We start from the raw sequence: 22,888 nt of genomic DNA on the forward strand, positions 1-22,888 counted from the left end.
ATTACCACTAGCAATTCAGTTTTTAACACCTTTAATTCCTTGTTTAAGCTTTATGCAGTTTTTGTTTACCTGGCATTGTAGGAGATGCCTTTTTCTTCCACTATGTAATGTCTGATAAACAACCTTTCCAGTATAAGATAATATCTTAATTTTACAAATGCCCAAGGGTCTGTGCTGCTTTGAGAATCTGTTTAACACTATGTGAAAAACAGCACAGGAAGTTTTTGTATCTGTTCATCCAGCACTTGCATTTTTTTCCTAATAAAACTGCTATTTAAAGTGCTATTTTATCTTTCATTGTCAGCTAGGTCTTTGGAAGCGTATTTATGTTAAGTGGTATATTACTGTCCTTAAGTAGCATCAGATTTGTCATTGGAAGAAACTTCCCCCCCCGCCCCGCCCTGCCTTCCTTCCAGAAGGCTTATGTGTCAAACAGCATAGCATTGCTTTAGTTGAGCTGGTTTTAAAAGAAAATATTTCACTTTGCATACTTTCCGTAAAGCTGAGATCCGTTGATCTTGCTCATAGCAAGGAAAGAGTTCCAAATCTTAGAACAAAGAGGAAAATATACTGTGCTAAGTAAATTAAATGGTCTGCTTCTTAAAAGAAATGAAGCTTCAATAACTCATTCCTTGGGTAAGTTGATAGCTTCAGGCTCGAGTGTATTCTCTGTATTCCCTTGGAAAATACTATTTGTATTGTTTTATGGCTAAAGTTCTCTAAATATTCTACTGGAGGGGTCTGTCTCCAGGTGCTCTTCAATCTGAGAGAGATTAAAGAGGATTACTGAATCCCGTGTAACATGTACTGCTTATTGTGTGGGTGTCATACCTGGAAGTAGAAAAGAGGCACTATCCTCTTCTTTAGTCTCTTTTTTTAAGCTCAGTTTGTCAGTTTCCTTGACTAAAATGTAGCCTTGGTAATTCGTTCACTCTGTTACCTTTTCAGAGTACTTTGGCTGAGCCTTTTAAAGCCTATTGTGTGCCAGATGAGTAGGAGCCAAAATTTGGTAATCTTTGTGAGAGTCAATTGACAAATACTTTTATTCAACAACTGCAGTTAATTTCATAATTCAGAACAGTTTTCGCTGTTCGTGCTTGTTATAGTTCTGTGTCATTTCATATGTAGCTTTTTGTATAGACTAGTATTTCCTAAAGGGTCAGGATTATCTACAGACATCATGCTGGTTTCCTTATAGTTAGCGTTCAGCAGTTTAACTGTTTACACTGATCCTTATAACAAGGATTTATCCTTACTGTTTTATGGTAAGTGACTGTGCACTCTGTTGTAGATATACCAACATATAGACATATATGAAGTATATATATAGTTTGTACTAAACGTAAAAAGCTATAAAATAATACATATAAATAATATATATTGCTTTTCATGAAGTCATAATGGCCAGATAACTCTGGTGAATGCCATTCTTGCAGCTTTGGAGACTGTATGTGTATATTGGCTGCATAGGGCTGAGGATTTGCTGGCCTGTTCTGCGTCAGTGGCTTTATAGGACAATAAAATCTTTTAGCTCAATATAAGTCTTTTCACCAACTCTTGAGAACTTTGTCAAGTGCTTGCTTAGTCAGTATAACCCTACAACAGTGGTTATAACTTTTTACAATGTATTTCTGTGCCCCCTTTCTCTTGGAAGCTCTCCAACTCTCTAGGGTTTGGTTTGCTACCTGCTTTATTCTTGCCCCAGAGAACAAGCTTTTTCTCAGAACATTCTGCTCAGTAGTGTTCGGGAATTCACTGATAAGTGATTTCCCTTTGCTTTTCAAAAACAAAACAAAACAAAAACAAACAAAAAGGAGAGCAAGTCTTTGCTCTTCACCTTCACTGATTTTTGGATCTCTTCTGTCTGTAAATTTGTCCATTTTGTTTCATTAATGCTGCTTTGAATTTCTGGAAGGGATGATGTTGGCAGTTAGCAAATGAAAAGGTGGAAGAGAGATCTGAAGTAACCTGAGAACTGTTTTTAATGTATGGCCTTGTCAGAATTGTAACATTAAACAAAGGAAAAGAGTAGAATACATCGTTTTATTTTAGGTGGTGGTGTGCTCTAGGATTGCAAGTTTAGTGTGTTGTATGACTACTGTAGAATCTACATCTTTCAAGCCTTGCTGTGTTTGAAATAAAAATGAGACTTCAGATGCAGCTGAGAACAAACATAAAAGCTCAAAAGGTTTCAAAACATCCTGTTTCTCGTGATCTTTATATGCAGTTATGGCCCCGATGCTTTTAACTGATCTTTGCTATCTGCTACTAGACCTTAAGCAGGATACTTCTAGTTCCACTGAGGAGACAGGCTTTCAGCAAGGTGCAGGAAAGTTACTTAGGAGCTCGGTGGATGCTTCTGACCTACTTTGCTGATATCTTCAGGGCAGGTTCAAGGAATGCTTATATGACTTTGCAGTGTCTCTTTCTGAGAGTTTTGCCTTGGAGTCGATGTGCTTAAATTGACATTATCAAGGAAATCACTATGATTAATTAGAAGAAGAAAAATGAAGGACTATGCCATTGAGAATGACTGCTGTCAACCTCTGTCTGAACAGCAGAATCAAGAGTGACCAGAAGAAAGGCAAATAACAGCAATGTTTGCCTCTGAGACATAATAAATGTTTGTTCCTGCATCTGAAAGTGCTCCTAATGTCTTTCCAAAGAGTTGTAGTGGTGGAGATATGAAGAGATTCTGAACAGAAGGAACATGAGATGTTGGCTACTTCAGCCAAATAGCTATGTGGGTTGACACAACTAGGGAGATGCAGATATGCTCTGATAGACACTGAATAACTTTCCCTAATAAAGCACTGTTTTAAAAACCTTCTTTGTGCCTTCTCTTATATCACCAACTCTTGCCCAACTCTGATCCAATAAGTCTTTTTATGTTATGGTTTGGCACGGGGTGGGAGGGCTGGGAACGGACACATAGATCCTGAACACTCTCAACTTATGTTTATGCTGATTCCAGGAACTGAGAAGAAACAACAGGCTTTTCTTTTCCTTCCTTCTTACCATTCCCCCAGTGTAACTGTTGCTTTGGGGCAGAGATGGAGAAAGTCAGTGTGAATGGAGAATGTCAGTCTCTTCTTAGAATGATATTCTAATACACAAATAACATAAAAGCTAACACCTGGATGATACAGAGCACTCAGGCTTTGTTGGACTACTTGTACTTTCCTTTGGCTAAGGCTGGACTCCAGACTTTGGCTACTTTCTCTTTTCTTCTAACTTCTAAGACAAGGTCATTGCTTAGTGATCATTGACCCATTGAGACTACCAGATATATGTATGTCATCGTAGTGACAATATACATAGTGAGGAGATACCGATGTACTACTATTAAAACAACGGTTCTGAAATGAAACAGGGCTGTCTCATTTTGTGTTATGCAAATAGCAGAACCAATCTTCTTTAGCTGATTCTGTCACCGTTCAGTATAACTGTAAACCAGTACTTACTGGCAGTTGAGGTAACTGCTAAAGTTCATGTTTGTGAAACAAAATAAACTTGGAAGGTCTAAGAGAACATGATAGCTTCATATCTAGCAGTTATGTCATGCGTTTCCTCGTCCTCCTTACTGAATTTTCTTGAAGTTAATGCCGGGCTAACATTAAGGCTATCTTGCAGGTGTGGCATGTATTCCTAACTTAATTCTTATGTTTCAGATTTTTTTTTTTAGTATAGCAGACAAGTTTTGATAGGAGGAAAGTCAGAACTTGACAACTGTAATTGTGTTAATAAAACAACATTAAAAAAAAAGGAAGCAACTTGTTACATCTCCATAAGCAAAGACTACCCCCCCCAAAAAAAAAGGTGTAAATGCTAAGAAACTACAAAAAGCTCATTTTAAAAAGGAAAAAAGTAAATCAGAATTCTTATCCTACAAGATCTGGTGTTTGAGAATAAAGTCAGCAAGCGTTAAAGTGAAAATAAAACACTATTTTTATTCTACTTCTTAACTCAATTGGTTCTAAAATCCTTATTACGTACTGGATTTTCCATCACTTAAAATCTTTTTAAATTGAAGTCAGTAATCTCTTTAAAAAGATACTGTAATTCAGTTGCAATTTACTAGAATTACTGGATGAAATGCCATCCTGATTAAAAAAAATAAATATATGTATGTGCAAGAGTAGAAAGCTATTCAAATTGTGCTAGCTAGACCATTTGAATGATCTTATCATTGTGGCCTCTGCTTGCCTTCCTTCTGATACTAATTCCATTTGATTAGATTTGGAACACCTTAAAAGAGAGACTTTTGGTTTGCATATATATCCCTTACTATCCTGAAGTATTTTAACTGTAGAGCGTGGGAGGGATTTGAGTACTGCTGGTAATAGGTAGTAATCAACTTTTCTTGCATGGGAATAGAAGCAGGAGGTAATCATATGAAAAGATATATGGTTCTTTAACATATCGTTTCCAATGTTATCATTTGGCTTCTGTGCTACTTGTAATATCTATGTGCAAAATATATTCTGGTCATTAATGATCAGACTGAATTAGATTTCTGTTTCAAGTTACACGTTTGAATTTTACCTTGAATATGATGCTTTTCTCCCATAGCTTTCTCAGCTTTGAAATGAGGATTTTTCTCATTTGCTTTTGAAGGATGGTATTAATGCTAATAAAGTTATGTAATTGACACTTTTTCTTTTTTAAATTACTAAATAATTTCTGGAGATTAAAGCGCTGAAAAAATAGTCTTGTGTTTTTATTAAACAGAAAACAGAGCTCCTTGCTTACTGGTTAAATTAACAGATACTAATATGAATGTGTACAGGTCAGTTCCACAAATGAGAAATACCTTCATCTAGAAGCATGTAGGTTAATATAGCCTGGAAAACTGAATAATGTTTTGATGAAAGACAAATTCTGGAAAAAAGCAAGCCAGTGATTAGTCTGGATGGCAAAAAAAAGAAAAAGTCTAGTATATAGGTCTTAAGAAAACTTGTCTGGGAACGCTGGGAGCCTTGAAGAGGTCTAATTTGACCAAGAATGTCCTTCGTAACCTTTCTCTTGAAGTTTGACTCTGGGGTTCTGAAGTAATAAAATGTGCTTTGGACAATGTTCCTAATACAGTATTTCAGCAAAAGGAGACAAAAATCTGATAGTTCCTGCAAGCAGTTGTGGAGGACCTCCCTACAAAAGCATTTAAAGGATCACTAAGAAAGATAAAGCGATACAGCAAGAAAATAAGCAGTGTTCTTAACTGCTTGCAAGTTCATTGTACACGCAAGTACCGTTCTTGTCCTTAGTCTGTGGCTTATACCACAACTATTGACATCAGGTTGATAAAAGTCTCCATTTCTCATGTTCTCATTAAGAAAGAAGGTTGGTTTTTTAAATCTGTTTGTCCCTTGAGTTGTCCTGAACACAGGAAAGGGAAGAATGCTTTGGTACTACATCTGTTTGCTGAGGTTTTTTAGTCTTTTTTTTTTGTTGTTGTTGTCAGCTTATTCTTTCTGCTTTCCATAGCAGAAGATAGATACTATGAGTATGAAAGTGATCCTCTCAGCGGTTTGAATGCTGCCACAAGAATTTGAAAAGCATTTGCAATAGTGACAAGCCTTGTTAAGCTCCTTCTGGTCCTTGGCAAAAAGTAAAAGAAACACTAGAAATTCTTAACATTTGTGAGCGTGTTTACATTTTTTTATACATACATACATATATATATATATATTATTTTTTTCCCTGTAACTGTAAAGAGCTGAAGCACTGAAAAGTTTGGCTGCAACTGGTGACTGTATTAGTCATCTTATCTCCAAAGAGCAAGAATCAGACTCCCTGTATCTTAATTTCTTAATATCTTAGATTATTTTTGGTTTTGGATATCTATCTAATATAATCAGGCTTTACTGAAACTGTTGGAGTCCTTTTATTAGCAGAAATTAAAAGATATTCCAAGGTAAGGTAACATGGGGAAAACAACAAAATCTATTGTTAGTCTGTAATATTCTCACATGACATCCTGCTTGAGGTATCTGTAAGAATTTGGATTTCTTTAAAAGGATGTATTTTTAATCTGTTTTTTTTTCCTGTGGGAGGAGAAACATGACTGATAAATTGCCTCAAGGACTACTTTTTGGATTGTATGCCCAAGCTATCTTGTGGATGATTCCTTAGGAATAGAAATGTTGTGCTGCATTTTAAGCAAAATAAAAATAGCTCTTCCCCTCCCCCCTGCCCCAAATCAGATGTGTCCATATAAAGACACACAGCACAGAAATAGCTAAATCACTCTTAATTTATATCTCCTATGGCTTTATTGCAGTTTTCTATGAAACTTGTCCCTAGGAGAGTGCAGGCATCTTTAAAAAGAAACCAGAACAAAGTTTTGAGTCACACTGTTAATGTCCATATATAATTAGCAGTGAAGGGAGTTTTCATACATGTCTGACTTTTATGTGTGGGTGTTCATGGTATAGTTATTCTCAATCTGACCACTTTCCAAGGGAAAAACATAGATAAGACATACATCAGTAATTAAATTTAGATATAATTTGGGCTTATCTACATATGGAATTAGTCTCTAAGTTTAAATTTTAGAATGAATAACTTTTAGTTAAGAAAGCTCTACTTTTAAATTTAAGGCTTTTTAAATGCATAGAGGAGCAGAATTTTGGAAGAGTACTTTTTGTATATAGAGAAGAGGGTTGGTTTATGAGAAAAGAATGAATCATTTAGAGTGAGGGAAGTGAAATAAAAAGTATTACTGGGCTTATCTAGAAAGGTGTAAGTTGACAATTGAGGAGAGCATTAACATCTGAGATGGCTGGGCATTTCCTCATGTCTTCCTCCCTCAACCTTGGATGCAAGCCAGTTTTTCTTGAAAATTAATGTATGCATTTCACGTGTGTATTTTAATGCTCTATGCATATGTCCGAGTAATCGTATAGAACACAAAAGTTTGATCATCCTTTCTTTTCATCTTGCTGAATGCCTGTGTCCTAGTTCACATCCATACGCCAGCATGACACCTCATCAGTCCCCACACTCATCCGTGGGAAAAACCTTCTTGTGCCCTTCTCTAGGTCTGTGAGAAATCATGGATGGGAGGATTTTATTTATTCTGGTAGGACTGTCCCAAAAGAAGACCGTTACTTACTCGTAACAACCTAGTACGATAACCATGAGTGGAAAAGAAATCAAATCTTTGGGCAACCAAGCTTCTAGCAGACTCCTCATCGATTACAGAGAGCAGAAGTAAATTAACAGATTGGCACTTGCAGGTCATTGGTCTCTTGGGCTGTTGCTTTTTTCGTTATGCCTCTTTCACGGGCCTGAGAAGACCTGTGCGTCCTGGTTGTGCGCAGAGCTTTGCAGGGTGAGGGCACATGCTATGCTTAGTGTGGGCACCGCGCTGTGAACTCGAAAGCTGGCATGTGTACCTTTTTGGGAGTGAAGTACAGAATTTGTGAATGATCTTAAAATTTAGTGGTTTATGTTGTATGCGGATTAGATGTATATCCCTCTGTTGTTTATAGATTGAGATGTACGTTAGAAGAAAGTATTTAACTGAGGGATCTCTTTCTTTTCAAGTGTCAGTGCAGTGATGGCTTAAGCTTTTTATGGACAAGTGAAGGCAAGTGGCCCAATGTTCTTTATTGCCCTTTCTAAAAGCAACACAAATAGCTGATGCATCTTTTGATTCTTGAGTCTCCAAAATAGACTCAACATTTGGAATGTTATTGAAGAACTCATTGCTAGTGAAATTGTGTTTATGGCAAGAGTTTTAGCCTGATTTTCTAAGGAAACAGTGCTTAAAACTGACTGATGATGCCGTTGTGGTTCCCCATCTTGTTTCTCCTTCTTCCCCCTTCTTTTGAATGACTTCTGAACTGTTGGCCGATTCCAATTGAATTTACTGGAGAGTTAAACGCTGCCAAGATAACTAAGTTCCTGCAAATATCACGGAAAGCAGCAGTTAGAGAGAGAAAATTATTACTTTCCTGAAGGGAAAGGCACAGAGTTCAGATTACCCATTCTGTTTTTCTGCCAGCTTGCTGGTCAGTTGGTTCCTACAGAATTTTTGTTTTGCCACACTATGCGTTCATTCTTATCAGAGAGCTGTCAGAAAGGACAAAGAAGGTGGAGGAGTTAAGACTGTTGTGAGACTGGTAAAGATTAATATCAAAGGATGCAAAGATCTAGAGGAAACTGGATTCAATTAATGCTACTATTCATGGAACAAATTGTTACTCTTTTAAAGGAATGTTACAAACTGAAATGTGAATGCCTGCATTTCCATTACAAACAATTACATAGTTATAATAAATGTATAACATAATGACTATGCTAGGTGGTTTTCAGGTAAATAATACCCTGTCTGTATCCCAAAGAGCTTCAACACAAAAAACCCATGTAAACAAAAAATTACCAAGTCACTCAACTTTACAATGCTGTGAAATTCCTCTTTCAAATTTCTTAAAAACACTTTCATACCTAAAGAACCCTGAGCTGTTGGAATTAACTGTCCATAGTAGCAAAATTTGATTCCTGCAAAACTAGGGCCCTTGGCATCACCTCAGGTATATAAAATCAAACCCCTGGTTATGAAAGATAAGTTTTACACTGGCAATAAGCAGCAAATTTAAATTACTATGTTTTACTGGAGTATGTTGATCTTTCCCTCTGTTTGCTTCCTGTTGTATGTCTGTCTGCAGTCTAGTTTATTTTGTTTTTTCCAGTGTCTCAAGTTTAAACATAACTTTGTGCTCTTTTTCTCTGTTTATACCACCACTATTTAATTTGCTTTTGGCCAACTCCCTCTTTCTTTTAGAAATCTTTTTATTCTTCAGAACAGTTTTATGATTTCTTTGACATCCAGCCCAGGGTTAGTCTCAGGATTTCTTCCCTCATCCTCCCTCCCTATCTTCTCCCCTGCCTCTGATTTGTTCAAGGTAGGGGAGGAATAAGCTACCAGTTGCTTTGGAATACTAGTAAATTAGATAAGCATGTTTTCCCTTAAGTGGCTGAACTTCTTTGATCCTTTACTTACACTCTTCTTTCCTGATATTTACAATATCTAAGTTTTCTTAGCTTGCAAATTGAGTGAATCCCTCCCTTGTACCTTCCCCCACCCCCAGACCCCCAAAGCCTCAAGAGCCTCTAGTTCTCTTCCTTTTCAAGTGAGTGTTTCATCTTTCTGTCTTTCTGCTTCTGTCCTCCCCTGGCTGCCCCCAGTGCTTTTCCTGTCCTGCACGCTATGGGAAACTGAACTAGGAAGAGAATCTGTGCTCTACTGGTCTCTCTCCTGTTACCTTTTTAATGCTCTGAATGAGCGTACAGCTGTCTGTGCCCTAAGATTCAGTAGTATAGCTGTGGAGCTGGACGTTTGGAGAACTTGTTTTTTTCTTGGATTTGATTGGAGTTTTAAAAATCAGAAGCAAAATAATAGAGATATTGACTACAGCAGCGTACAGTAGGAAAACATAAGCAAAGGTTGAAGAGTGTATTAGTTTAAGTTGGAAATGCTTTTGAAAGAATCATGCTATTTATTTAAAATCTATTCTGATAATACTTTGTCAGTATATATGTGAATTTGAGCTTTTGAGATAAAGCTTTCTTTGCATGAAATTGCTATGAGCTGTGTCACCTGGTATTTGGAAGAAGGTTTCTGAGTCATGTGCTACACTTGATTGCTCTGCCAAATTATGTGCAAAATTTCATTTTTCCCCACTAGTTTTCTAAATTACAACTGATGGGGAGACTGACTTACAAAAGTGATGTGGTTTTTTGCAGTGGCATCTGTCAAGCATATACATATAGTAGATTCCTAAGTTGGAAGTCAGGAGAGTATGTGGGAAGTGCGGAAGGGGGGATAGGGGCGGGGGGCAAACAAGAAATTCAGACAAAAGGAAATTGTTGATGCAAGTTAATGCCTTTTCTTAATGATATTGATAAATTTCTGTCACTGTTCAAGCGGTCTAAATTATTCTCTTTCTGATTCTGTTTTCTTTTGCTTTTCTTCTGTTGCCTGGAAAACATGAGTGGAATCTAGCAGGACAAGAGGCTGCTCTTTCATTGTTTGTAGCTCTATTGCCGGTATTGTCTTCTTGACTCAGGCAGTTCATGTCACTCTTTATGTGAAGAAAGAAAAATGTTTTTCTTTCTTTTTTTCTTTTAAAATTAAATTTCTAGACTCTGGAGTTTGCTTTTATTTGCAAAGTAAGCAGTGTTAAATTAAGAGTGTCTACCACCAACTAATATGTTTCTGCTTGCGATGTCACCTTTAACACTCTGTTAATTTGGATGGGCTTGTTAAGTTTGCTGGGTAATAACTGAGGTAAAGGAGTCTGGCAATCTAGATTCTTTTTTTTTTTTTTTTTTTTTTTATGTGCTTCTGCTGAACATAAAAGGTGACTAAGTAAGTAAGACAGTGCATTTCATAAACTTCTTTTTGTCAGGAGTTAAAAATGAATTACTGACAATATATGTTTTCAGCAGCTGGAAGCAGGGTCAATTTTGCCCTTAAATAGGAGTAGAGCTGTTACACCCAGTAAAGTAATGCAGCTTTGAGCAACACTTGCTTTGCTGTCACTGAGATACTGTGTGTTGTGGCTGACTTAACTCTGTTCTTTACTACATCACGGATTATTTTTAAATAAGGATAGCTTTTGAGGATTTCTTGAAACAAAATTGAAAGGTAGCTGTTTCCTAGTATGGAAACACACCTATGGATGTACAGAGTACTGCAAAAATGAGCTCTTTAGTTTTCCTGTAAGTAACAGTTTTTGTAGCTAATATTTATATGAGACTGCTTCTTCATTGCCCTTATTTTTCCCATCCAAATCATTTATATAGTGGTAAAGAAAATATACTGAAAATGGAAAATATTGTAATTGTTTGTGAATATCTGCTTTCCTTTTCTTTTTTAGGCACCTATTAACAAGCAAAAAGTGACTGAACCATGGCTCAGTTTCCAACACCTTTTGGGGGTAAGTTGTTGATAGCTTACTCTGAACTATTGCTATAAGCCAAAATTTTGTGTAAATACATTGCTTTCCAAATATATTTGGAGTGTGTATTTGTGAACGTGTATCTTTCGGAGGTGATATTTTTATCTGACTTGGGACGCTTCTGTAGAGCCAGTAGAAAACACTACGAATCTTGCACAGACATCTCAGAAGAGTTGAGCAAAATCCCTTTTTGTGCATTGGTCCATCGAAGTCCTACAGTTTTTTGGTAACTGTAGGACAGATCCAGGCTGCTCAGTCACTGGCAATAGGGCATAGCCTCATTCTGCAGTTATCCGGTTTTATCTGCCTGTCTTAAGTTTCGCAAAACAATCTTGCTTCCCTTTTCCATTTTTTTCCCCAAAGAGAATTCTAAAATGCCGCTTAAATATTATGAATTCTTGCTTAATGAGCATTAGCTGTGGCAGAGAAGGGGATTCATTTTTTCTTTTGGGACTCGTGGACATTTTCAGTGTCAAAAAGGACAGTGGATATGTTTGGATGCTGTCACTTCACCTTTTCTTTGTGTCATTCCACAGCCTGTGTTTAGATTCTGCAGAAATGCTGGCTTTTTTTAACCCTCCATTTGTAACAGTGGAAGGTAGAGCATCTTGAACTTCACTCTTTTCAAAAGGCACAGAAAGTTCCCTGTTAGTGCAGTGGAGACATATGTCTTGCAATCCATGTGAGATGCATTATTATTATTTTTTTTTTGAGCAACCTGTGTGCCATTTTTGCAGCCAGTCTGAAGAAAGATTACAAAGATGGATATTAATGCTGAAAATAAGTAACCAGTTACCACAATGTTTAGCTTGTTCAGGTTTGTAGAAATCAGCAGCAAGTAAGGGACTTGCATTTCCCACTACCTTGGCCTTTTATTGACCCAGAGCATTCCTCAATGTACAGTGGTAAAATTTCAATCTCTTTTTGCTACCAAAGAGAGACAATAGTCATGGATTCAGTAGTTTCCACAGGGGTAGGATGACTAAGAGTTGTTGAAAGGAAACTTTTTACAGGCATCTTTTTTCAGAAGATAAAACCCAGACTGGCAGCATTTTAGTTCATTTGGGCACAGAGCCTTCAGATAATATCAGGTCAGCAAGAACAAACAGATATTTGAGTTTTTGGGACAGACAGTGCTAAATGAGTGGATAGCATTACAAGCTTGGCTCCACTTAGATTGAATGTTGCATATTTAAAGGGCTTTCCTCTGGATACGCAGATGTGATTCTGATTGTGTATCTGTGGGTATATATGCATTATATATATATGGGATTCTAGTTTTTGACATCTGAACTAGAAATTAGACTTATATTTAGTGTTTCAATGAGAGACTTTGAGAAAAAAATCATGTAATTCAGAGTATGTTGTTAGAGAAACCCAGTTCTTGTTTAATATGATTGATTGGATACAGCCTTTGACAGTATGAAAATGTCTGTGAAGCACAACAAAAGAAACTTCTCTTCACAAGTGGTAATGAGAACAAGTGTGTAATTGGAAGCTACTGTTTTTTATCTTGGTTATCTTTAAGTCCACCCCCCTGGAATTGCATCATCTAGGTGGTATAAAAAGTTGTGAATAACTTTTTGTTTCATCCTGATTTTCACAACCTAAAAGAAATCATGATGTGAAGGAAATCTTCTGGTTCAGACTAGCACATTTTTGGGGCTGTAATTTGCATGTACCAATATTTAGACATGTATACATTCTTAATGAAAATTTTGTCTTCAAAGCATTCTCTTCTACTATCTTCAGAGAGTTCTTATTGCATTAGAGATGGATAGCAGCTTTCATTTTTCAGCTTTGTATAATTACCATTTGATTTTGCATGTGTTTTCCAGGATCCTGTTAACTGTAGTACATGGCTTTAGGAAGGAAGGAATTCACTATTTCTTCTCAAACAAATTTTCTGGTCTTCGCACAGAGAGGAAGGTGAAATAAGTTCATGATTAACGTAGTTTCTGGAATATCTCTGTTTTGAAGCATGATGTCAGGCAAGTCTTTTAGAATATCCTTCCTTGAACCAAGTCTACCCAGTGCTGTCATACCTTCTCTTAGAATAATGACAGTAAAAGTCTAAGATTGTCATGAAAGGAAACAGTGTTGTAAAAACAATTTCAAACCTTATGGGAAAGCTTGGTCTTCCTTTCAAGAGTGCAACATTGCTTTGTTACCTGTGATCACTGAACAAGATTCAGTAGTGATTTATGAAGTCTCCTTCTTGGGAATGTCCCCACTGCAAATATGTATTATCTATCCTTTTTTATCCATCCACATTCCTCTGCATCTAAATACAAAGAATTATGTTTATGTTCTTTTTTGTTTTTAAAGAATCTTCCAATGTCAGCTTGGGATATGGGTACCAAGAAGAGAACACAACCCACCATGTAAATCGGGTGACTTACTGATGTTTCATAACACTGCTCATTTTAAGGATTAGAATGAATATGCGTGAAAGAATTTGTATAATTGTTAAGAAGAGTGTGGTCTGCTCGACCTTTTGTTCTGTTTGTCCAGGAGAAGATATTGTCCAATTCAAATATGAGAGCACACACTTTCACTGTTCCAGATGAGATGATTGTCAAACTTTGTGTAAGAAAAGATGGTTGTAGGGCTTGCTGCTGTATTCAAGAATACTTTTCTTATGAGTCAGTTCTGTGGTTTGGTGACTGACTGCTTTGCGTTCAAATGTATTGAAAGGCCCCACAGCCTCCGAGTTGGGATCCAGGGTCTGAAGTCCTGAATGATGTCTCAGTGCTGAGTAAGATCCTACTTCATGCTCTCCCATAGGTCTCATTGTTCCCTAAATAATAAAAGAGGGAAATGAGGCAACGCTGGAAATGGTATTCATACTTTTTCTGACCAATGAAGCTGAAAGCCCAGTGGCTTGCTTGTGTTAACACTGGCTCTTTTGATACTCATATCCCACAAAGGTGACGTACTGTTTCAATACAACCAAAATTCTGTCTAGAAGAGTAAATACTGATGATCGTTTGTTCCAGTTTCAGAGACTCCAGAGAAGAAACAGATTTCATTTTAAAATGGTTAATAGAGTACGTTTTTGGTTGTCTCATGCCATTACAGGTTTTAATTTTGGATTTTATTCCCTTCTTTCAGAGAGCATGGGAAGAGCTGGGAGTTTTTGTGGTAAGGCATTTATAGCTCAAACTGAGAGAGGGAGTCAGAGAGACATTACAAATGCCATGGCGATTTTTCTTCTCCTCCACGTTATATTCAAGAAGTATTCCTTCTGTATGTAAGCTTCCACATCCAGCCTTAGCATCGTAGGGCAGAGTAGTCATTTTCCAACACAGGGAGATTTTCATCTGCTGTTAATTTGCCTATTTCTGAATATTAGTCACAAAGTCTTAATCAACACCATTTCTTTTCTCCTGTCAAGAGTTCTTGAGAAAATGGAGGATATAATTACTTATGTCAACCGTAGCATTTTGGGATGTTCATATTCCAAGAAGTGTCATCTTACATCTCCATGGGGAACACAGCTATAAAACCTCTTTACAGTGTCTCTTTGAACTTGTTCACTAAAATTCTCTTTCTTTGGACTTGTCGAAAAATGTCCTTTCTTTGATGAATGAGTTTATAAGTATTATGAATCTACCTTTTCCCAGAAATATATAGATTATCCAAAATAGATAGGTTTTTTTAACCAAGAATGTGGCTTTTCTTTCATTAGGTGGAACTTGCCATTTAAAGGGATGCTCTCTTCTCCTTCTCTAATTCTTCTTCTCTCCATACACAGTATACCTTGCCATATAAAAGTAGATTTTTAATAGAAGAAATTTAGGAGGCAGGAAATTCTCATGTTGTCCATAACTGCTGAATCTGATTTTTGCCTTGAACGGCAAGCAATTTGAATACTTGCTATGAATATTTGTAGGCCTTGTTACCTGAAATTTAATCTCTGAGAATTTACTAGTAAATGCTAGAACTCCCTTTTATTTTTCTACTGGTCTACATTTTGTCTTCTAATATTTGTTCAACAGAATTGTGATTTCGTTGACATAGATGCCTTCAGATCATTATGTGCCTATGCAGTAGGAGTTAACAGAAATTACAGCGGGATTGTGTACTTCTACAAATGTTGAAATCATGTTGTTGTATTACTAGTCTAAAAATTGAGATTAGCCTGAAAAATAATGTTAGACAATTCATTAGAAGGTCTCAAACAGAAGGTGAAATGTTTTCTCTGAGTACAAATAATCTGCAGGATGAAAGTGAAATGTTTGGAGGAGGAGAGAAAGAACTACTGGGAAAATGAAGGTAGAACTGGAGAAAGCATTGTGGAAGCACAGCATTGTAAAAGAGTAGTAAATCTCACCATGAAGTAAATATTGACTTCCAATTTCTGAGTATGGTATGAAGAGTCTAGTCTGTGTAACATTCTCTGGCTCAGATTTGTCATTTTCAGAATAATAATGAGCATGCTTTCCTGAATTGGGCTATCGTTGCCCATGAAAAATGTTTACTATCTGTTTGCATGTTCATGCTTTTTCTAGACAGATAAGTAGATCTTTTCTTATGATAGTGTAAAAGCTATGTAGTACACAACTGATGAGTTCATGCTTTTTCTAGACAGATAAGTAGATCTTTTCTTATGATAGTGTAAAAGCTATGTAGTACACAACTGATGAGTTCAGGTACCTTTTCAGTTAAAGGAGCATGATTGTATGTGCTGTGGAAGGCAGTTGACCCCCTTAAACATCTAACGGGATAAAGTTTCATTTTGCCTTCTGTTATGTAGTTGTCTTTTAACAGCCTTTATGTAAGTTTGATTGCACTTTGAGTAGTTTAGCTGTAATATAAGATTCTTAGGAGCCGGAAAGTGCTCAGCAGTCATCTTAGTTTGACACCTCGGTCTAGTATTATCGTAACTATTAACTAACTTTTTAAGGACTCATGGAGTTTTCAGCTATAGACTTTGCATTAATGGCTTCTATGTGTATCTAGTATATTATTTTTGTAGTCCCATACCATATCATAGATATGACATAACATACTCAAATGAAAATAGTGGAATATTTATATAACATTTCTTAATTCTATTTCTCCATTTTTTTTAAAACTAGGCAACCTGGATATCTGGGCTATTACTGTGGAGGAGAGAGCTAAACATGATCAACAGTTCCATAGTCTGAAACCAACATCTGGATTTATCACTGGTAATTAAATAGTTTATATTTCCAATTTCATTTAATTAAATCAATTATGCAAATGTACTAAATCAAATGTACTGAGTGGCCTGGGAGAAATTTGAGCGTAAGAATTTGAAAAATTCTTTTTCATTTTATATCTCATCTTTCATATACCTTGCCATGTCAATCCCATCTTTTCCAATATCTTACTGTAAGCTATATCCCTGGTTTATGCCACTTGATTTTACTCTAAGTAGGATTAAAATTGTATATGATTGTGGCTCTATAAAGCAGTTGTGTTGTGTTGATACTCCTAAACTTCAGAATTAGAAGTCAGGACGTGGAATCCCCCTGATATCTGGTAATGTTGTAGTGCTTTAATGTCCTCACTGAAATGTTACACTGTATTAGATTAATCTGACAGAGAAATCTGTTTAAATAAAGAAATGCAGATTTAACTAGAATATGTTTTAGAAACTGTTTGTTGACCTTTTTAAAAAAATCTAGTAATTGGCAAAATTTGATTTAAGTTGTGGAAAGCAAGACAAGAAGTAGGGGCATTGCACTGTTTCCACTGAATTTTCATTAAACACCACTAATTTACTTTAAAGGCAATATGAAGCCTACTTCTTGATGGGGAAAGTGCGTTTAATTCTCTTTAATGCTATCTAAAGTCAGTCCTTACTCAGTTGAAATAAAAGGTATAGAGGTGTTTTACCTTCCTTGCTGTCTTTCCCAACAAGAGGAATGGGAATCCTGTTGTGGAATCAGAACCAGATTCTTAACAGTGTCATCACAGCCATGTGTGCCTTTAGGTGCACAATTAGATTGCTTCTGTTTCTGCTCCTGTTACATGATGGACATGATACAAAATCTGCAGTAGCTCTCTTTGTAAGCTGGCATTGCTTTTATTGACCTTCTTAAATATTTAATGCTATTTCTAGTCTATTTACAGTTTTTCGATAGAGTGTACAAGAATTCCTAGTGCCTAATCCTCTAGTAACTGCTTTGCTAGACTTGCTTTGAATTGACTATTGGAAAATGACTTTGAAATTTACTATTACTTTCTTTAATGGTGGCTTGTTAGGTTCACATCAGGATCACGTGAAGTTTATTTAGTTTATGTCAGCTAATTGGCATTGTATTTGCAAAAAAGCTAGAATAGCGTTTATATTGATACATACTTTCTCTGGAAAAAAAAAAAATCTTGTTCTTACAAGGTATGTAATTCTTGCAGAGGGAGCTGTTGATAAAGGTTAGGAACTGGGAACCATGAGTTTCCCATTGTCCAAAGTTTTCATATCCAGCTGGTTTAATTGGAGATTTAAACAGTATGTGCATGTTGGAAGTATGTAGGTTCTCTAGTGGCAAAATGAGTTTAAACCTTATACTCTATTACATATGCTTAGCATTAAGTATTTATGCTTTTACTGTTGCTTCTGTTTTAGACATCTTGACTCATGATTTCCTCTTTTTTCTTACTGATATTTTTAGCATTTTTTGAAATTATATCCTATTTATTTTATAGGTGATCAAGCTAGAAACTTTTTTTTTCAATCTGGGTTACCTCAGCCGGTGTTAGCACAGATATGGTGAGTATATGGAAGGGGGGAAATTGCAGTTGTATGAGCATGAAGTTTACTGGAATAGACTTGTATAGTAATTATATTTCACAATCTGGGGCTTAAAACCATCGTTTTATTCACCTAGCTCTCCAGAAGTTTAAAAGGCAAATATGCTTTATGGTATGATACAGCTGAACTTTTAAGTTATTAGTTCAGTTATTGGACATAGCCATCCTTCTGCAAAGTGGTGTTTTAATGTTGGTGATTTGTATCACTCACTTCAGACTACCAGAATGCGTTCAACTTTGTTAAGAACAACACTAATACAATCATTAGGCACAGTAATTAATATTAAAAATCTTTCTATTGGGACAGCCTGTATAAGACTTGCAAAATTTGTTATGAAGACTAGCATAGAATATTTCCATTGTAGTTAGCGATACAGCTTAAAAGAGGATCTGTTTTTACTATCTGTTGGTGAGCTTAGACAAATAAAATCTGTGATATGTACAATACAACAACGCAAACCTTTCTGGAATCTACTGTTTTTTTTTTTTTTCATGCAGGACTGCAGTTGTTTCTGTTCCAAGTTATATGATCCTTCAGGATTCAGAAGTGCTAACCTGCATAGATCATTTGGAATATGCATTAATTGCATCACTACTAAAACTTTTTTATGCTGGACAGAATGAAATAGATTTACTATTTTTCCTTCTAGATTGGAAAAAGTGGCAGAGAGTGTATGTGGATGACTTTGGACTTAATCTGTAAACTTTTCCTCCAACATTAATTGTTGGAGGGAGAGTAGTTTATTGCAGATATGACAACTTTTAGTTTTAGTAAGGTATTCTAAAGGCAGAATCTTTCTCTGGCTGGAGAAAGAGAAGAGTTAGTTTACTGCCAGAAAAGAATTGATTTAGAAATGTACATGCCTTAAAGAGGGGCTGGATTACATGACTTTTGTTTTAAATAGTTCGTTTTCTTTCAATTATTTCTCTTTGGCTTACAAATATCAAATCTGATTTGGTTATCTTATTTGCTGGAAGATTCATTGAAAGTTCAGATGTCCCTTTGGAACTTTGCTTGCCTCTTAATTAAAGAGCAAAACAAGTTTTGTCTTAAACAAGACATCCTTTCTCTATGAATGTTCCCTAGGCATTAGCTTTAAATAGGTGTTAACAAAACTAAACAGTTGTAAATAGTCTGACTAGAAATCTCTTCCTCTCTGAATTATTCAGTTTTTCAGTCTCTTGAGAGGGAGAGAATCATTGCACTAGTTCTGTAGTTGTCATAGAGACAAGACCTGAACTTGCACTTTTTTTTAAAATAAAGCTGAACTAAAACTTTTCATGCTGCCTTTATAAATCATAAAAAAGCATGTAGACATCTCTCTCACTCTCACTGTCTGTCTCTCTTCCTTTTTGGATCATCTCTGAATTAAGAGAAGTAAATTAGATCAGCTTGTGTATTTTCCCAGTTGAAATAACCAAGTAAGAAAATAATCACATAGTGGTAGGAATAAGAGACCGCTGAAACAAAACAAAACAAAAAAACAAATAACCCAAAAAACTTTTTTTCCCACAACTCAAATGATTTAACTCTTGATGAATCAGGGAACGTTTGTATGCAGCCTACTGCGTATTACTGCTGTTCCAAAGAAACAACGAAAGTTAGACTGTTCAGTGGCAAGAAGCGCTTTGCAGCCTTCAGAGGGCATAACAATATGTTCCAGGCTGCACTGAAAAATGTTAATCATTGTTTACCCTGGTTCTCAGGGGTCAGATCTCTAAGTGGCACCCTTGCTTCGTGGATTGAACAGCTAATAGCCTTATTCTAGACATCATCTGACTGTCTAAATCTTTAGTAACATTGATATGAATCCATGAGTACTTTAACACAGAGGGTGTTCTAGAGTAATAGGCCTAGAGTTTTTGTGGGAGAAAAGAGCCACATAAAACTCGTTTTTTGTACTTTATTTCCTGAATAGATTAAAGTTTTTGATTATTAGCAGAAGAGAAGAGGAGGTGTAGCAGCCTTTAAGGAAACAAAGTTGTTCTTTTCAGTTAGAGCAGCTTCCTGCAATCTTCAGGTTAAGTTTCTGATTCTGGAAATACAGAAGTCTGCACATGTGTGTTGGAATTGTTTTCCCATTCTTAATGAGTTTACTGATTTGAATACAGTTGCTTATATGAATCTGTTTGCCAGACCGGAGCCCAATGTTTGTTTCAGGAAGGCTAGCCTATAGTGGTACAGACAAGCCCATCCTAATACAAAGTTTCATCTGTTTTATTGACTGTGAAATTTCTTGTCTAGGAAAACACAACTGAGAAATGAATTGCAAGAGAATCGGCCAAATGAGTGGTTGGCCATACTGCTTTCAGAGCTTCCTGCAGAAAGAGCAAGCCCTCTAGTGAATTGCCAAATGTACTGTCTCAAGAATGATAGAACTTAATTTACATAAGTCAGCAGTTCATACTGTGTGTAAGGATAATAGCTATCTTCTGTTTTATTTTTTTTAAGTAAAATTGAATCGCTATTTTTCATCACAGAAAGAAGTTTTCACTAAAACCTGAAATGCAAACTAGCTGAGATATCAGTAACTGTCTTCTGCCTAAGAGCTGCTTTGAAAATATTCTGCAGTTGGTGTAAATTTTTTCTAAGGTTATATTCTTAAGAGTATATTTTATTTTAATTTCTGCTATTAATCAAACGTTACTTAGAATTTATGTTCCCTAAAAACAGTAGCTGCATGCTTTTTTATCATTAAGATTTCCTGTGTCCCTTCTACTCAGCATTCATTTAAGGAAGAAAGGATTTCTGGGAGCTCAATGGAGCAAATCAGTAGAATTGTTATGGTCCAGCATGACAACTTATTTACTGTTCTACCTTTTACAAGCTTTGTAGTCTGCCAAGCTGGTAATCTATTAAGAAGCCTCTAAGCAGGCTTTGAATTGAAGACTGCAATGGCTCAGAAGATAACTGTTTTTAAGTAGGCAATAATCTGGCTTTCTTCTAAAGCTCTCATAGGTGGTGGCCTCGAAAAGCATCTTCCATTGAGACCCTGTCTCTCTGGTTTCAAATGGGAACTAAAATCGATGCCAGCTGTTTTTTACATTTCAAGTTGCTCAGTTTTTTTTCTGTAAAAATTAAAACTAATACTTGATTTACCCTTTTCTGATACATGCTTCCCTCGCAACTTTCTTAAATTTGTGTAAAGTGTGGAAAGGAAAGGGTGGCAATGCTATAAGTTTTAACTTTTCTACTGTACGTGAATTAAGTGACTGACACTAAAGATCTAATTTTTCCTATTATGCCTGACTTTTATAATGCAATATGGGACTGTGTAATCTAATATGGGGATGTAAAGCTAAATAAGTCCAGATTTTTGAACTGCAGTGTGGTGTCTGTATTTTAATAACTCTGTTATTTTCACAGAGATACTTTGTAGCCTAATAATAAGGATATTTGAAGAAAAAAAATCTTGCATGCTCAGTTTCTGTTTTTTAGAGATGAAGAAATTACCAATTGTCTTTGTGTTCTGCAGAAGAAAGGAGAGAAGGAAGAGGGAAGGGATCTCTAGGGGGAGAGTTTTGTCAGAACTTGATGTCTAGCATTATGATGCAGCCCCCTGCAATTACTCTCATTAGGAAACTCCTATTACAAACACAGGCATGTTCTGTGAACTATAATCAATGTTTAATCCATTTACTTCTCTGCACTGGCTTCCGGCCAGGCCTTAACTGAAATGAATTAAAGGACATTAGATTCTTTCAAGTTTCATTAGAAACAGAACAGTGAAATTAGGTATTGTTTACTGTCGGCCGCTTGCCACATTTAAGGTGATGTTTATTCAAAAGTAGCACTGCAATCTAATAGTGGGAGACTAGATTCTTTAAAAATAATTAGAAATGGAAGTTGTCTTATTTATGCACTACAGATTTTGACAGACAAAAGCTGATTCTTTTTGTTAGTGTGCTATAAAAACATATAAATTTTGCAGTGTGTACATAATTTTTCTCGCTGAAATTTGTGTTGTCAATGTAAATAACAAAACCATTGATGTAGAGCAAATGAGTTGAACAGAAGGTCAGACATTAAACTAAATTAAAAGCTACTGCTGATTAAGTGGATAGGAGTTCAGTGAAAGCAATGAGACTGCTGCACATCAAAGTTTCTTATTAGTGGGCAATTAATATTTTCTCATGTAGAATTCAAACACTTGCTGTGTTCTAGCAGTACGCTCTCTTTAAGTAGTGTCTGGAGAACCAAGGTCACCTACAGGGTGATATTTACACTTGCTGCATTTTCATTGGAAAGCACTTTACAGATTGAGGGATTCTGCATCTGCTTTAGCAATAGGAAGCATTCAGTTTTATAAATCAAAGTAGTTGCAGGTGTAGAAGCCACTTGAATTGAGCAAATAACACTGTTATAAATGCATCTTGCCTAATTACTTTGCTTAAATGCGGAGATACAAGGAGCATTGCAACTATTTATTTGTTTGAATTGACAGTGCCAGTTGGCCACGGTGGAGCTGACTGACTTCTCCGTATGTTGAGGAAAGAGTCTTTTCTTTGGGAAGACCACTGACTGTTTGGAAAGCAATCAAAAATCTGCTGAAATATGTTTCTCCAGATCTCATTCTCTGACATTGTGTGTGTGTGTGTGTGTATACATATACATATATACACACACATATATATATCTCCTCAGATGGCTAGATAAATAGGCCTGGCTTTTGCTCTTCATTTCCACCAGGGATCTGAGAAGAGAAAGGCTAAGCAAGCATTGGACTAAACCTTCGTAAAAGCATCACATATTCCCTGTTGGGTACTTTTGAATTGTCTCTAGTTGCCTTTAAAGGTGTGATTCTGTTTGTAAGTATCAAATAAATGAAGCTAACTATCTGCTCCCTCTTTCCGTTGTTCTTAATACTCTAATTTTTCTAATGAGGCTATCTTACCTCAGTATTTATTTACTATATGGTGGTCTTCTTTCTAGTGCAAAACCCGTGTAAGGGAGTACTTCAGAAAGGACAATTAGCCATTCAGTTTCTGAAATTCTAACACTTCTGATGCCTTTTGCTTCATTGTACCTATGAATGTTTCAGACTTGTTAGACCTGCAGCATAAGTTTATTCTAAGACCATTAGAAATCTAACGTGACTGTTTAAATGTTGTGACTAATGTGCATTATTTGAAATGTT

The 22,888-nt window shown here is 36.1% G+C and overlaps 1 protein-coding gene across 5 annotated transcripts in view; it reads left to right on the forward strand.

Moving 5' to 3' along the window:
* The window catches only part of ITSN1 (intersectin 1), a 137,321-nt gene that overhangs the window by 20,834 nt on the left and 93,599 nt on the right, over nt 1-22,888 (forward strand). For all 5 annotated transcript variants that reach the window (XM_062598647.1, XM_062598658.1, XM_062598668.1 and 2 more), the window contains exons 2-4: nt 10,887-10,946; nt 16,052-16,144; nt 17,646-17,709. In XM_062598647.1, the coding sequence (XP_062454631.1) occupies nt 10,919-10,946; nt 16,052-16,144; nt 17,646-17,709 (185 nt within the window). In that variant the 5' untranslated portion in view covers nt 10,887-10,918. The remainder of the gene's footprint in view (nt 1-10,886; nt 10,947-16,051; nt 16,145-17,645; nt 17,710-22,888) is intronic.

This window comes from Rhea pennata, chromosome 1, assembly GCF_028389875.1.
Source record: "Rhea pennata isolate bPtePen1 chromosome 1, bPtePen1.pri, whole genome shotgun sequence".
NCBI classification, from domain to species: Eukaryota; Metazoa; Chordata; class Aves; order Rheiformes; family Rheidae; genus Rhea; species Rhea pennata.